At 41.7% G+C, this 13,196-nt stretch overlaps 1 protein-coding gene across 1 annotated transcript in view; it reads left to right on the top strand.

Annotated features, from left to right (window-relative positions):
* myo10 (myosin X) overlaps positions 1–13,196 on the top strand; it is a 338,767-nt gene that overhangs the window by 249,384 nt on the left and 76,187 nt on the right. The window contains exons 27-28 of the mRNA XM_060824560.1: positions 1,092–1,335; positions 1,464–1,559. Coding sequence (XP_060680543.1) covers positions 1,092–1,335; positions 1,464–1,559 — 340 coding nt within the window. The remainder of the gene's footprint in view (positions 1–1,091; positions 1,336–1,463; positions 1,560–13,196) is intronic.

Below are 13,196 nucleotides of genomic sequence, written 5' to 3' on the forward strand. Positions count from 1 at the left end.
GGAGAATCAGCTAATTAGTAGAATTACAAAGTACAGCCGTTTACTGGTGACATACATGTTTGATATTGAGATATCACTGAGTAGGAGTGGAAAACATTGCTGCATAGCTGATGGGTGCAAATATGACTGTGGCTGATGATCCAACTGAGTACCTTGTTCCCACTTTCTCCCATATTCTTTGTTCCTTCTAAGCCTCAGAACTATATGTGTCTCCTCCTTGAAGGCATTCAAGGTTTTGGTCTCAAACTCTTCCTTTGGCAGAGAATTCCACAGACTCACCACTCTTCGGGGGTAGAGAGATTTCTCTTCATTGGTGCTACAACTTCTACTTTATGGGATTATTGTGATCAAAAGTTTGCACTCTTAATGATTTCAATGTGAGGAATTGCATGTGGAATATTTAAGATCTGAAATATTTAAGAGTTTAATTGCACTAAATCACATTCACCATTTTACCCCCGTGCTGATTGATCTATATTGGCTCCCAGATCTAGCAATAGTTCAATTTTTCCATCTCAATCTTGCCTACAAATATCTCCCTAGCCTCACCCCATCGATATCTCTCTGTTCGTCAACAACAACTTTCTAAGATGTCTGTTCCTTCAATTTTGGCCTCTTACGCATTCCTGTTTTTTTTCCCCATCATTATTAGTAGTTCTTTTAGCAGCCTATGTTCAGTAGTTCCCCTTTGTGAAACTGTCCTTGTCTTTTAAGAATATCTTTTCAAGTTGCTGCTTAAAGTCTACCTCTTTGACCAAGCGTTTGATTACCTGTTCTAATTTCTTCTTATGAGATTTAACATCAAATGTGAAGCACTTCTTTAACGTAGCCGAATCTTGTTTTACATAAACATTGGTGTTCACACTAACATGACACAAACATAGTATCATACAGTATGGAAGAGATCCTTTGGTGCATGGAAACTGCGCTGACAAAATCAACACAAGTCCCACTTTCCAGCACTTTCCCCATAGTCTTGAATATTATGAGATAGTTAAACTTTTTTGTTCAAGTTTAATATTTTCTGTTCCATGGATTTGGGTTAACACCTTGGCAAAGACCATGAAGACGTTAATGCACTTGTTTCACAGGAGGCCTGATGAATACATGGAAACGTCGTTGGTGTGTTTTAAAGGATGAAACGTTCATGTGGTTCCGTTCAAAACAAGAAGCCTTGAAGCTAGGTTGGTTGTTCAAGAAAGGCGGTGGCACATCAACCTTATCAAGACGCAACTGGAAAAGACGTTGGTTCGTTCTGAGAGAGAGCAAATTAATGTACTTTGAGAATGACAGCGAGGAAAAGTTAAAAGGAACCATTGATATTAAATCTGCAAGGTATGGTCACTTTAAAGATGCCATGCTTCCTAGCTATTGTAACAATGTACAATAACTCACCTTGTGTGTCCTGTGCTCCTGCAAACGAACATGTGAAAAGAATATTGTGGTTCTGTTTTCATTATTAGGGAGATTATCGATGACACTGGCAAGGAGAATGGTATTAGTATAGCATTAGAAGATCGCACCTTCTACCTTACTGCAGAGACAGCGGAAGATGCCAGGTAATTGTTTTGTTGTTAGATTTGAGTAAAATTGATTAAATATGTTCTTTATTCTTATGCAATATGTGAGTATTATTGGCAAAGACCGTGTTTATCCCTAATTGCTCTTTGTAAGGTGGTGAGTAAGTGTTTTCTTGAAATGCTACATTCTATGTTGTTCATGCCTACGTTGATGTAAGAGGAAAGGTTTCCAGGATTTTGATACAGTGATAGTGAAGGCATAATTGCAAGTGGGATACACTTTGGTTTAACTTGGTGAAGCAAAGGAGAATGAGGAGACAATTGATACAAGTATGAACACTGTCTGAATGGCCAAGAAGCATTGTCCCCACCAAGTCCTGTTTTCTCAACTTTCAAATGGCCACAATTCCAGGGAGAACAAATACATGCTGAAGCACTTTTTTTAAAATAAAAAAACAGGTAGTATTGGTAACATTGTTCACTTGTGTCCAAAGATCTGCGAGTTTAAAATTGGCCTGTTCAGTTCAATGAAGTCTTATAGCAGAACTCAGTGTTGCTGTGTAGATGTCATACTTGAATCTAGGGACAGCCGCTCATGACAAGAAGTGACAACCATTGGATTGGTATTTTGAGGAAATTATGCTGCCAACCGTACAGATTAAGTAGTGGAGTGAAACTGATTGGATTGCTCTGCATATGTTGTCCATGCTGACCAGATATCCCAACCTAATCAAGTCCCACCTGCCAGCATCTGGCCCATGTCCCTCCAAACCCTTCCAATCATATACCCATCTAGATGCTTTTTAAATGTTGCAGTTGTACCAGCCTCCATCACTTCCTCTGGCATCTCATTCCATACATGTACCACCCTCTGCGTGAAAACATTGCTCCTTCGGTCTCATTTATATCTTTCCACGCTCACCCTAAACCTATGCCCTCTAGTTCTGGACTGTCTATTTATCCTTTCCATGCCCTTCTATAAACCTCTATAAGGTCACCCCTCAGCAGTCGACACTCCAGGGAAAACCATCCCAGCCTGTTCAGCCTCTCCCTATAGCTCAAATCCTCCAACCCTGGCAGCATCCTTGTAAATCTTTTCTGAACCCTTTCAAGTTTCACAACATCTTTCCAATAGGAAGGAGACCAGAATTGCACGCAATATTTCAACAGTGGCCTAACCAATGTCGTGTACAGCCACAACATGACCTCCTCAACAGCATTTTTTAAAATGTAACACACCATGCCAAGTTGGTGTGTGACAAGGAGGGAAGTTTGTATTCCCATGCATCTGCTGCCCATGTTCTGAGATTGAAAAGTTCTTTAAAGGGAGCTTTGGCAAGTTTCTACAATGATTTAGCTGCCATTATTACTGTTATTGGAGCAAGTGAATATCTAAGGTAATGGATGGGATTCTCCTTCAATCAATGTAATTACAAATTTGAATTGAAGGCTCAGTAGTCTTTTTTTAATTGTTTCATGTTGCTTAAGAATGTCCTGTTGTCTATATTTTCTATTGCACTAAGCAGAGTGACCACATACTACTTGAAAAATTTGAGTCTATTTACAAATAATAAAATCAGAGTCTGAATTGTTTGTCCAGACTCTTCATTGAACCAGATGGTTTCTAGTTCTCACCCCTGTGTTATGGCGAGCAAGACTTTGAATAGTCTAATGTCTGTTATTTCTTAGTGAATCTTGCAGGCAGTTTACTTCAAATATATATAACATACAAGGAATATCTCCTTTTCACTAGATTACATTAAATTAGATTCCCCACAGTGTGGAAACAGGCCCTTCGGCCCAACCACACCGACCTTCTGAAGAGTTACCCACCCTAACCCATTTCCCTCTGACTAATGCACCTAACACTCTGGACAATTTAGCTTGGCCAATTCACCTGAGCTGCACATCTTTGGACAGTGGGAGGAAACCCACGCAGACACAGGGCGAATGTGCAAAATCCACACAGATAGTCACCCGAGGCTGGAATCGAACCTGGGATCCTCTAGCCATTAGGCAGCAGTGCTAACTTTTGAGCCACTAGGATGAGAAGATTGCTCCATATATTCATTGTTCACAGCAGTGGTATTCAAAGCTTGTCGAAATCGCCAGATCTCACATTAAGGTCCAGTGTTAAAATTAGTAAAGACATAACCACTGGTGTGATAAGTGTGTGCTGGGTATATGCAGAGTGACAGATTGTGATGTCACAGATTCCAAGCCAATGTAACTCTTTCCCATTGTAATGAAGGTCTGGGTCGACTAGTGATGGCTTTAATTTTGAGCCACTCTGAACGAGGGTCACTGGACCTGAATTGTTTACTCTGATTTCCCACTACCACCGCTGCCAAACCTACTGAGTTTCTCCAGCAATTTCTGATTGCTACCATCCACAGTTCATTTAGAGTCATAGAGATGTACAGCATGGAAACAGTCCCTTGGGTCAACCTGTCCATGCCGACCACATATCCCAACCCAATCTAGTCCAATCTACCAACACCCGGCCCATACCCCTCCAAACCCTTCCTATTCATATACCCATCCAAATGCCTCTTAACTGCTGCAATTGTACCAGCCTCCACCACTTCCTTTGGCAGCTCATTCTATACATGTACAACCCTCTGCATGAAAAAGTTATCCCTTAGGTCTCTTTTATATCTTTCCCTTCTCGCCCTAAACCTATGCCCCTCTAGTTCTGCACTCCCCAACCCCAGGGAAAAGACTTTGTCTATTTATCCTATCCTTGCCCCTCCATAATTTTGTAAACCTGTATAAGGTCACCCCTCAGCCTCCGCGCTCCAGGGAAAACAGCCCCATCCTGTTCAGCCTCTCCCTGTAGCTCAAACTTCCAACCCTGGCAACATCCTTGCAAATCTTTTCTGAACCCTTTCAGGTTTCACAGCATCTTTCCGATAGGAAGGAGACCAGAATTGCACGCAATATTCCAACAGTGGCCTAAGTACAGCCACAACATGATCTCCAAACTCCTATACTCAATACTCTGACCAATAAAGGAAAACATACCAAACGCCTTCTTCGCTCTCCTATCTACCTGCGACTCCACTTTCAATGAACAATGAACCTGCACTCCAAGGTCTCTTTGTTCAGCAACACTCCCTCGGACCTTACCATTAAGTGTATAAGTCCTGCTAAGATTTGCTTTCCCAAAATGCAGAACCTCGCATTTATCTGAATTAAACTCCATCTGCCATTTCTCAGCCCATTGGCCCATCTGGTCCAGATCCTGTTGTAATCTGAGGTAATGCTCTTCGCTGTCCACTACACCTCCAATTTTGGTGTCATCTGCAAACATACGAACTGTATCTCTTACACTTGGATTCAAATCAAGTGTAAGGCAGATCTTATGCTCCAAGCTGTAAATACTTAACTTTGTCAGCATTACATCTCAGTGTTGAGATGTACTGAAAATGCAAAACCAAATACCTGCTAAATGTGTAACAGACCATAAGATGTTGGAGCCGAATTACACTGGTCAGCCAATTACATATGCTCTGCCATTCTCAATTCTCTGTTTCTTAATTCTCTTGTCTTCTCCTCATATCCTTTTATCCTCTCACTAATTAAGAACCTATCTATCACTGTCGTAAATACATTCAATGACTTGATCTCCATAGATCTCTGTGACATTGAGCTCCACAAATTCACCACCCTCTGGCTGAAGAAATTCCTACCTATCTCCATTCTTAAGGATTGTACTTTTACTTTGAAGTAGTGCCCTTGGGTCCTAGTCTCTCCTATTTGTGGCAACATCATCTTCTCATCCATTCTATCCAAGCCTGTCAGTATTTCATAAGTTTCAATAAGATCCCCTCCCCTTCTTCCTTCTAAACACTGAGTACAGATCCAGACTCCTTAATCGCTCCTCATGTGGCAAACCTTTCATTCCCGAGATCGATCGTTCTTGTGAACATCCTCTCAACCTCCTCCAACATTAGTATGTCCTTCCTAAGATATGGTACCCAAAACTGTTCTCAATATTGCAAATGCAGACTGATCAGAGCCTTGTACAGCCTCAGGAGTACACCCTACTTTTGCATCTAGCCGCCTTGAAACGAATGATAACAGTGCATATATCTTCCTAACTGTCAACTGCACGTTATCCCAAAGAGAATCCTGAAATAGGAATCTGATCTTTCTAAGTGTTGGTGTGCGACTGTGCTCAGCACAGGGCATGCTGGCAATGCCTGCTTTAGAAGGATTTCCACCCCACCCCACTCCGGCCTATCACCCTCACCTTGACCTCCTTCCACCTATCCCACCTCCATCGCCCCTCCCCCAAGTCCCTCCTCCCTACCTTTTATCTTAGCCTGCTTGGCTACTCTCTCTCATTCCTGATGAAGGGCTTATGCTCGAAACGTCGAATTCTCTATTCCTGAGATGCTGCCTGGCCTGCTGTGCTTTGACCAGCAACACATTTTCAGCTTAGAAGGATTTCTCTCCATTCTCCCAAGATCCTTTCAAATGTCTCTAATAATCACCTTCTATCCATCCTTGATTTCTTCAAGGGCATGACATTAACCATCATAATTTCTTTGTTCCCTCTACCTGTTCCAGTCTGTTCCCCACTGAATTTGCTGTTCTCCATTCACTTGGGTCTAACCCTTAGTTTGTTATCAAACCACCTGATAAGGGTGGTGCTGTTGTTATCTGACTTTCTGACCTCTACTTTGCAGAGGATAAGCACCAGCTTTCAGACACTTTCTCCTACCTCTCCTGAACCATGACTGCACCACTGAACATCATCTGTTGTTTCCAGGGCTGCCACTGACTTTATCTCCTCTGGAGATCTCCCCTCCACAATTTCCCACTGCATAATCCCCCAACCGCCTTCAAAAATTCAAGAACAGGGCTGCCATGGCAGAGCCATAGTTTCAGTTGCCTCCTGCACCATTTAATTTATTTCTTCCTATCGTGATTCTATATTTTCCCACATTGTTAAACATTTTACAGCTAAGCCAAAGTAATAGATACAATAGCTATTACTAATTTAACTGTTTCAATGTAGTAACATACCATTTGAGATAATTCTAAAAGATGAGACTTAACAAATAATCCAGGTCTTTCTTGATATGTAATGTCAGTTGCATCGCACTGTGAATGTTTGCTATAAATTCTGTGTCTGAAGATCTTATACTCCACAACTATCTGATGAAGGAATAGCGGTCCAAAAGCTGGTGCTTCCAATTAAACCAGTTGGACTATAGCCTGGTGTTGTGATTTTTAACTTTGTACGCCCCAGTTCAACACCGGCATCTCTGAATCATCCCATCTAGGGATTCACAAGCTGTTTACTTTACAAGTTTTCAATAGACAGCACTGTGCCTCTGCCTTAAAGCCTCTCTTGAGAAAACAAAACCAGGACAATAGATTAGATTTGATAACTTAGTATGGAAACAGGTCCTTCAGCCCAACAAGTCCACACCAACCCGCCAAAGCGCAACCCACCAAGACCCCCTTCACCTAACACTATGGGCAATTTACAATGGCCAAATAACCTAACCTGCACATTTTTGGATTGTGGGAGGAAACCGGAGCACCCGGAGGAAACCCATGCAGACATGAGGAGAATGTGCAAACTCTACACAGAGAGTCGCCTGAGGTGGAAATTCAACCTGGGTCTCTGGCGCCGTGAGGCAGCAATGCTAACCACTGCGCCGCCCATAAACCCCTTAACGCCATGTCATCCTCATTACCTAGCACTTAGGTTTGTGATTCTTCTGATTACTTTGGTTCTACAATTTCCAGTTTCCTTTCTCTAGCTGTCGCCTCTTCACGAAATCTATGCAATTATTATTATTATACATATCCTTTACCTGTCAGGATGGTCTGAAGCCTCTTTGTTTCTTTCTTGAAAAGAGACTGAATAATCCCTATCCACTGCCATCCTGCTTCACCTAAGCTTGTTCTGACTCAGAACAAGTTCTGCTTCAATTTATCCAACTTCCCCCAGATCAAAGATGTGGCTATGGGTATCGACAATTATAGATTAGAGTGGTGCTGGAAAAGCACAGCAGGTCAGGCAGCAGCTGAGGAGCAGGAAAGTCGATGTTTCGGGCAAGAGTCCTTCATCAGGAATGAGGCAGGTAGCCTCGGGGGTGGAGAGATAAATGGAAGGGGGAGTGGGGCTGGGGAGAAGGTAGCCAAGGGTACAATAGGTGAGTGAAGGTGGGGATGAAGGTGATAGGTCGGAGAGGAGGGTGGAGCAGATAAGCAGATGTGGCTGTGGTAGCAAGTCTGTTTCAGGACATGGTTGAAGATCTTCAGGGCAGAGGAGTTGACCTGGGGTTGCAGTGAGAGAGAGACTCACTGAGATCCTCCTAGAGAGAGGAGGAGGACTACTTCAAGGTAAAAATCACACAACACCAGGTTCTAGTCCAACAGGTTTAATTGGAAGCACACTAGCTTTCGGAGCGACGCTCCTTCATCACTACCATCTGATGAAGGAGCGTCGCTCCGAAAGCTAGTGTGCTTCCAATTAAACCTGTTGGACTATAACCTGGTGTTGTGTGATTTTTAACTTTGTACACCCCAGTCCAACACCGGCATCTCCAAATCATTCTTCAAGGTAGGCATCCTTGCAAGACGATTCGCAGTAAAATTAAAATCAACTAGGCGAAAGTGAGGGCTGCAGATGCTGGGGATCAGAGTCGAGATTAGAGTGGTGCTGGAAAAGTACAGCAGTCCAGGCAGCATCCGAGGAGCAGGAAAATCAATGTTTCAGGCAAGAGCCCTTCATCAGGATTCCTGAAATATCAATTCTCCTGCTCCTTGGATGCTGCCTGGCCTGCTGTACTTTGCCAGCACCCTACTCTCGACTCTGACCTCCAGCATCTTCAGTCCTCACTTTCCCCTACCTGATTTGCAGAGCTCCTCTGCTCTACCTGTAAGCATGATGCAAATTTCCAGTTGCTTACCATTTCAATATGCCACCTTATTCTCATGCTTGAATTTACATCCTGCGTAAGCGTATAGTGTTCCAGCAAAGCTTATCTCAACCTGAAAGAACAGTACCTCATTTTCAACCGTTAACTCAATAGTTTCTCAGTGTGAACTCTATCCTCCGTTTGCTTGCTTCGCTCTCAGCAGAGTGGATCCAGTTTCTCCATGTTATATGTATCATGTAGCATCTCTATCTCTCTTTTGCTACCATTACCTCTCCCTCTGATCTTTTCCTCTGGATAGCTTCACCATCAGTTCTGTTCACACTTTCCCCATACCAAAAGCATAAAAGCCAGAATTTTCAAACTTCCTTGTAGCTCCAAGGGTGTTATCAAATGCAAAACGCTGGCTCTGTTTCTCTCTTAATAAATCCTTACAGACCGAATGAGATTTTCCAGCATTTTTTGTTTTTCTTTCAGATTTCTACCTTCTGGGTTATTTTGCTATTATTTTAAACAACTTTATAAGGCTTTTCTGAGCTCTCCCAATGCAATTTATGTTGTTCCTTAAATGAAGGCATGAAAATTGTACACAATTACCATTTTATAAAGATTTCTCTACCTATCTATGTCATGTCTCATATTCCATTCTTCTTTGCAATACAAAGCAACATTTCATTTTGTTCTGAATTACATGCTACATCCTAGGCTATACATGACATGCTAACCTTTTCTGCTTGATGTACAGGGACTCCCAGCTCCTTCTGTACATTAACATTCTGAACTCTGTCTCCGATTAAATAATATTCTACTTTTCAAATTCTTCCATCCAAAGTGGGCAGCTTTACAATTTCCCTCATTGTACAGCACATGCATAATCTTTCCCTCCTCTATTCACCCAAGTCCATCCCTTTTGCAGACGCGGACCCAGCTCTGATTGCTGGATCAGGTGAGCTGGGGCAGGAGGAATTCTGCATCTGTGCACTGGACCTTTCAAAAATGGCTTCCCACACTCCCCATGTTTGCTCTGCAGGAATAGGGTGGACTGGGGGTTGGAGTGAGAAACTCGAAGAACTGAGGAGCATGTCTGTTCCCAAGGTGGGCAGAATGAAAAGCCTGCCTCAGGTATCCAGGATTGCGAACAAAAATTAAAATAAAAGAATAATGTAAAATGTTCCTCCACCCCCCTCAGCTCGACTAACTCCCCTCAGCCCATATATTCCTGATGCTCCACCCTATCCAACCAATACTGTCTACCCATACTCATGGTCACATTACCCCTATGCTTCTTCATCCCCACAAACTCCTCCACATGTTACAGTGTGCCCCACTACCTATTCCCATGACTTTTTGTACTCCCTGGGTCAGCTTAGCTCCTGCTTCCACCCATTCTTTACCACCTTCATCTACCATGCTAACATATCCAGTAACTACAAGTACCTATTCCGAAGGGTGAAAAAGTCAGTTCTATTGCTTAAACTTCTATTTAGCAAACTACATGAGTGACAAAATAGTTTTCATCTACAAAAACACATTTTGATAGATCTTGACATGTCATGATATGTGTTGACAATACCAAGCGGTTTTTACTCCTTTTATGCACAATTAACAATTCCAAAAGGGTACTTGACTCCCTCACCTGCAAAGGAATCCCAACATCCTACCCACAAGTGATCCCGGATCCAAGATGTCCTGACACGCTTTGCAGGAGCACATGACCTCCCCAAAGACACCCTCGCTATTCAAAGAAATGCATAGGACACATCTGCTCTCCCTTAGTCTAACCTTCATGCTTCAAGAAGGATTTGACGAGGGGTTACAAAAGCGCTCCTCCCTTTCACCCTCTTGATTGGCCACAACAAAGATATTTTAACTGTTTTTAGCATGTAGCCATATCATATTTCAGATAAATGTTGTTGGTCATTTCAAAATTGAAAAGCCAATTGAAGGGTTTTTGTTTCAAAGAAAGAGAAATGTTATTACTTGTTATAAAGTGGAAGTTGACCCCTCTGAGAACTGAAATCGATACACCCAAAGAGGAGAACCTCACCTGAGAATCTGTGAAAAGTGGCGTAACCTGCTTTTCAGCAACTTCTAGTGGTTCAATAAAATAAACCCCGACTCTCGCTTTAACATCAACAAGTAACAATTTACTTATCTACATCTAACCGTGAACAAATTAAGTCAACTATTAACAAACCAAACAAATTCCTTCTAATTACTAACAGCAGCACAGTGGCTCAGTGATTAGCACTGCTGCCTCACAGTGCCAGGCTTTGATTCCCACCTTGAGCAACTGTCTGTGTGGAGTTTGCATATTCTCCCCGTGTCTGCGTGGGTTTCCACCGGGTGCTCCCATTTCCTCCTACAATCCAAAGATGTGCAGATCAGGTGAATTGGCCATGCTAAATTGCCCATAGTGTTAGTGCATTGGACAGGGGAATGGGCCTGGATGGGTTACACTTCGGAGGGTCGGTGTGAACTTGTTGGGCCAAAAGGCCTGTTTCCACACTGTAGGGAATCTAATCTAATCTAACTATTCCCGAATAAAGCACAATTCCATTGGTATGCTATTCCAATAAATACAAATCAGACTCCAATACCAAAAAATTGGAATTTGGTGTCTGAAAGTTACAGCCAGGTTTTGTCTTCTAGATTTTTCTGTGCCTTCTCTGCCATTCTTCCATCAGGAATGCCTTCTCCGTCGTTGGTACCAATGTTATTTAGATGTTGCTTTCTCTCATACCTAGATGAGGCTGAGAGAGCCAGTGGTTGTCTCTGGAGAGTTGAGAGCTGTTAGCTCTGGCAGTTGGTAGTTAGTTCGGGGCTTTTATCCAACTGCCCCCTTCCTTTATATCCTTGACGATATATCAATTTCTTACCATAGGATTGGTCCTATGTTGTCAAAACCATCATATTTAAATTTAATCTGATTTTGGTATCTAAGAGCCTGATTCAAATTGATTGATTGGCTAAATTCAATAGCCTGTAAAAATGCTACTTGGCCTTCGATACTAATGTTTCAGTTCAGCACCATCTTTTAAAGGGACCATGCAATGCTTTTCCCTCCAGCATTTTACAAGCACCAAATTCTAACTTCTTCCCAATCTACAATTACTTTACCTGACTTTGCAACACTTGATAACCCTGAGAAAATTATTACCTTATTAAAACTTGCTACTTGTTTGAGTATCAGTTTCTTAAACAACATGAATATTATAATTTCAAAGTATTTAGAGCCCTCAAGGTGTGAGGTTTTAACCCCAGACCAAAGTTGTTTAATTGAGTTTGTATCCTGAGCAGCAGAAAGTATTGTCAATATCTTTGAATTCTCTGTGAATAGAGGTTTTTCCATTTGAACAATTATCGGACATTGTCTTTTGAGACGCTGAGAGAAAACCGGGAAAGTGAGCGTCTTCCACTTACAAATCCATAATCCTCTTTCTAGATCAGTCCAAAAGTATTTGCATGAAATACAATCCATTTGTTTATTTTCAGCTCTTGCTGTTTTACTAAGCTGGATCAGTTTCAGCCAAGTCTTCCTTCCTAACGTGTGAAACTTATCCATAATGATGTAAATCAAATGGGCGATACAGATCTGAGTTTTCAATGCCTTTTTATAAAGAATGTAGTTTGGGCTTAGACTGGTTCTTGTTTATGAATTGACACAACCTGTGGCCAACTAGTTGCTATGGCTGTTTTATATGGTCATATAAAAACAAAAGCACATGCACCAGCCGGTTTTGCAACAGATTCTACCCTACTGATGTTAGAATACATTCGCCTGTACCTGTGCTTTTGTTTTTGCTGCTGTTTACCTATTATTTGCTTATTTATGCTACTTAACTCTGTGATCTGCCTGTATTGCTCCCAAGACAAAGCTTTTCACTGTGCCTCAGTATATGTGACAATAAATTCAATTCAATTCATTATTGGTGCTTTTTCCTTTTAAAAAGCCATTTCAGTCCCTTGGCAAAACTTCTCGATCTTTAACTCCTGTGTAAGCCGTGCTGCAGTCAGAATGTACCTCATCTTTAACAAGTGCAAGCTAGATTTACATGCTGCCTCAAACAAACTTGAGCTTACCGCTCAAGGATGCGTTTAACACGAGGCTACGTGCTGAAATTTCTGGCTACTAGGCAACACTTTGTGCAAATGCACAAGCAAAATGCTGCAAAAGCTAGAAATCTTGGATAAAAACAGTAAATGCTGAAAATATTGAGCAACTGACCATTGACCTGAAACACAACTCTGCTCTTTGCCACAGATGCTAAACAATATTTACTGTTTTATTTCAATGTTCGCACAAGTTAATTATGCATAGCAATCTCTGGTCCTGACTTTTGGGCTCTCCAATTTAGTCTCCTGTATGCCATTCTTTTTTGTAATTGATACAGCAATGGTACACTCTCCCTACTCTAGATTAAATGCCCACAATCAACGGCTGATATTGCAGTTGTAAAGAAAGTTACATCTGATTATTTCAAGTAAAATAGAATAATTATTGAGAAGTACTCATTCATAGAAAAGGTGGTTGAAATATGTTAGTACGCATTGATCCCTACATTGAATGGACCAAATGATTGCTTTCAAACTTTTTGTGTCCTGAAATATGATAAAATAACAAAGGGATTGAAGTACAAAACTGCAACCATTTGTTTGAGCAAAGCAATTTCATGGTAAAAGGCCTGTCTTGCTTTATCTAGAATTTTAGATCATATCTATAACCTGAAGTTACTACAGTCGGGGAGAACCTGTTTCTGATATCTGTTTCGCT

The sequence above is a fragment of the Hemiscyllium ocellatum genome, chromosome 5 (genome assembly GCF_020745735.1).
Source record: "Hemiscyllium ocellatum isolate sHemOce1 chromosome 5, sHemOce1.pat.X.cur, whole genome shotgun sequence".
Classification (NCBI taxonomy): Eukaryota; Metazoa; Chordata; class Chondrichthyes; order Orectolobiformes; family Hemiscylliidae; genus Hemiscyllium; species Hemiscyllium ocellatum.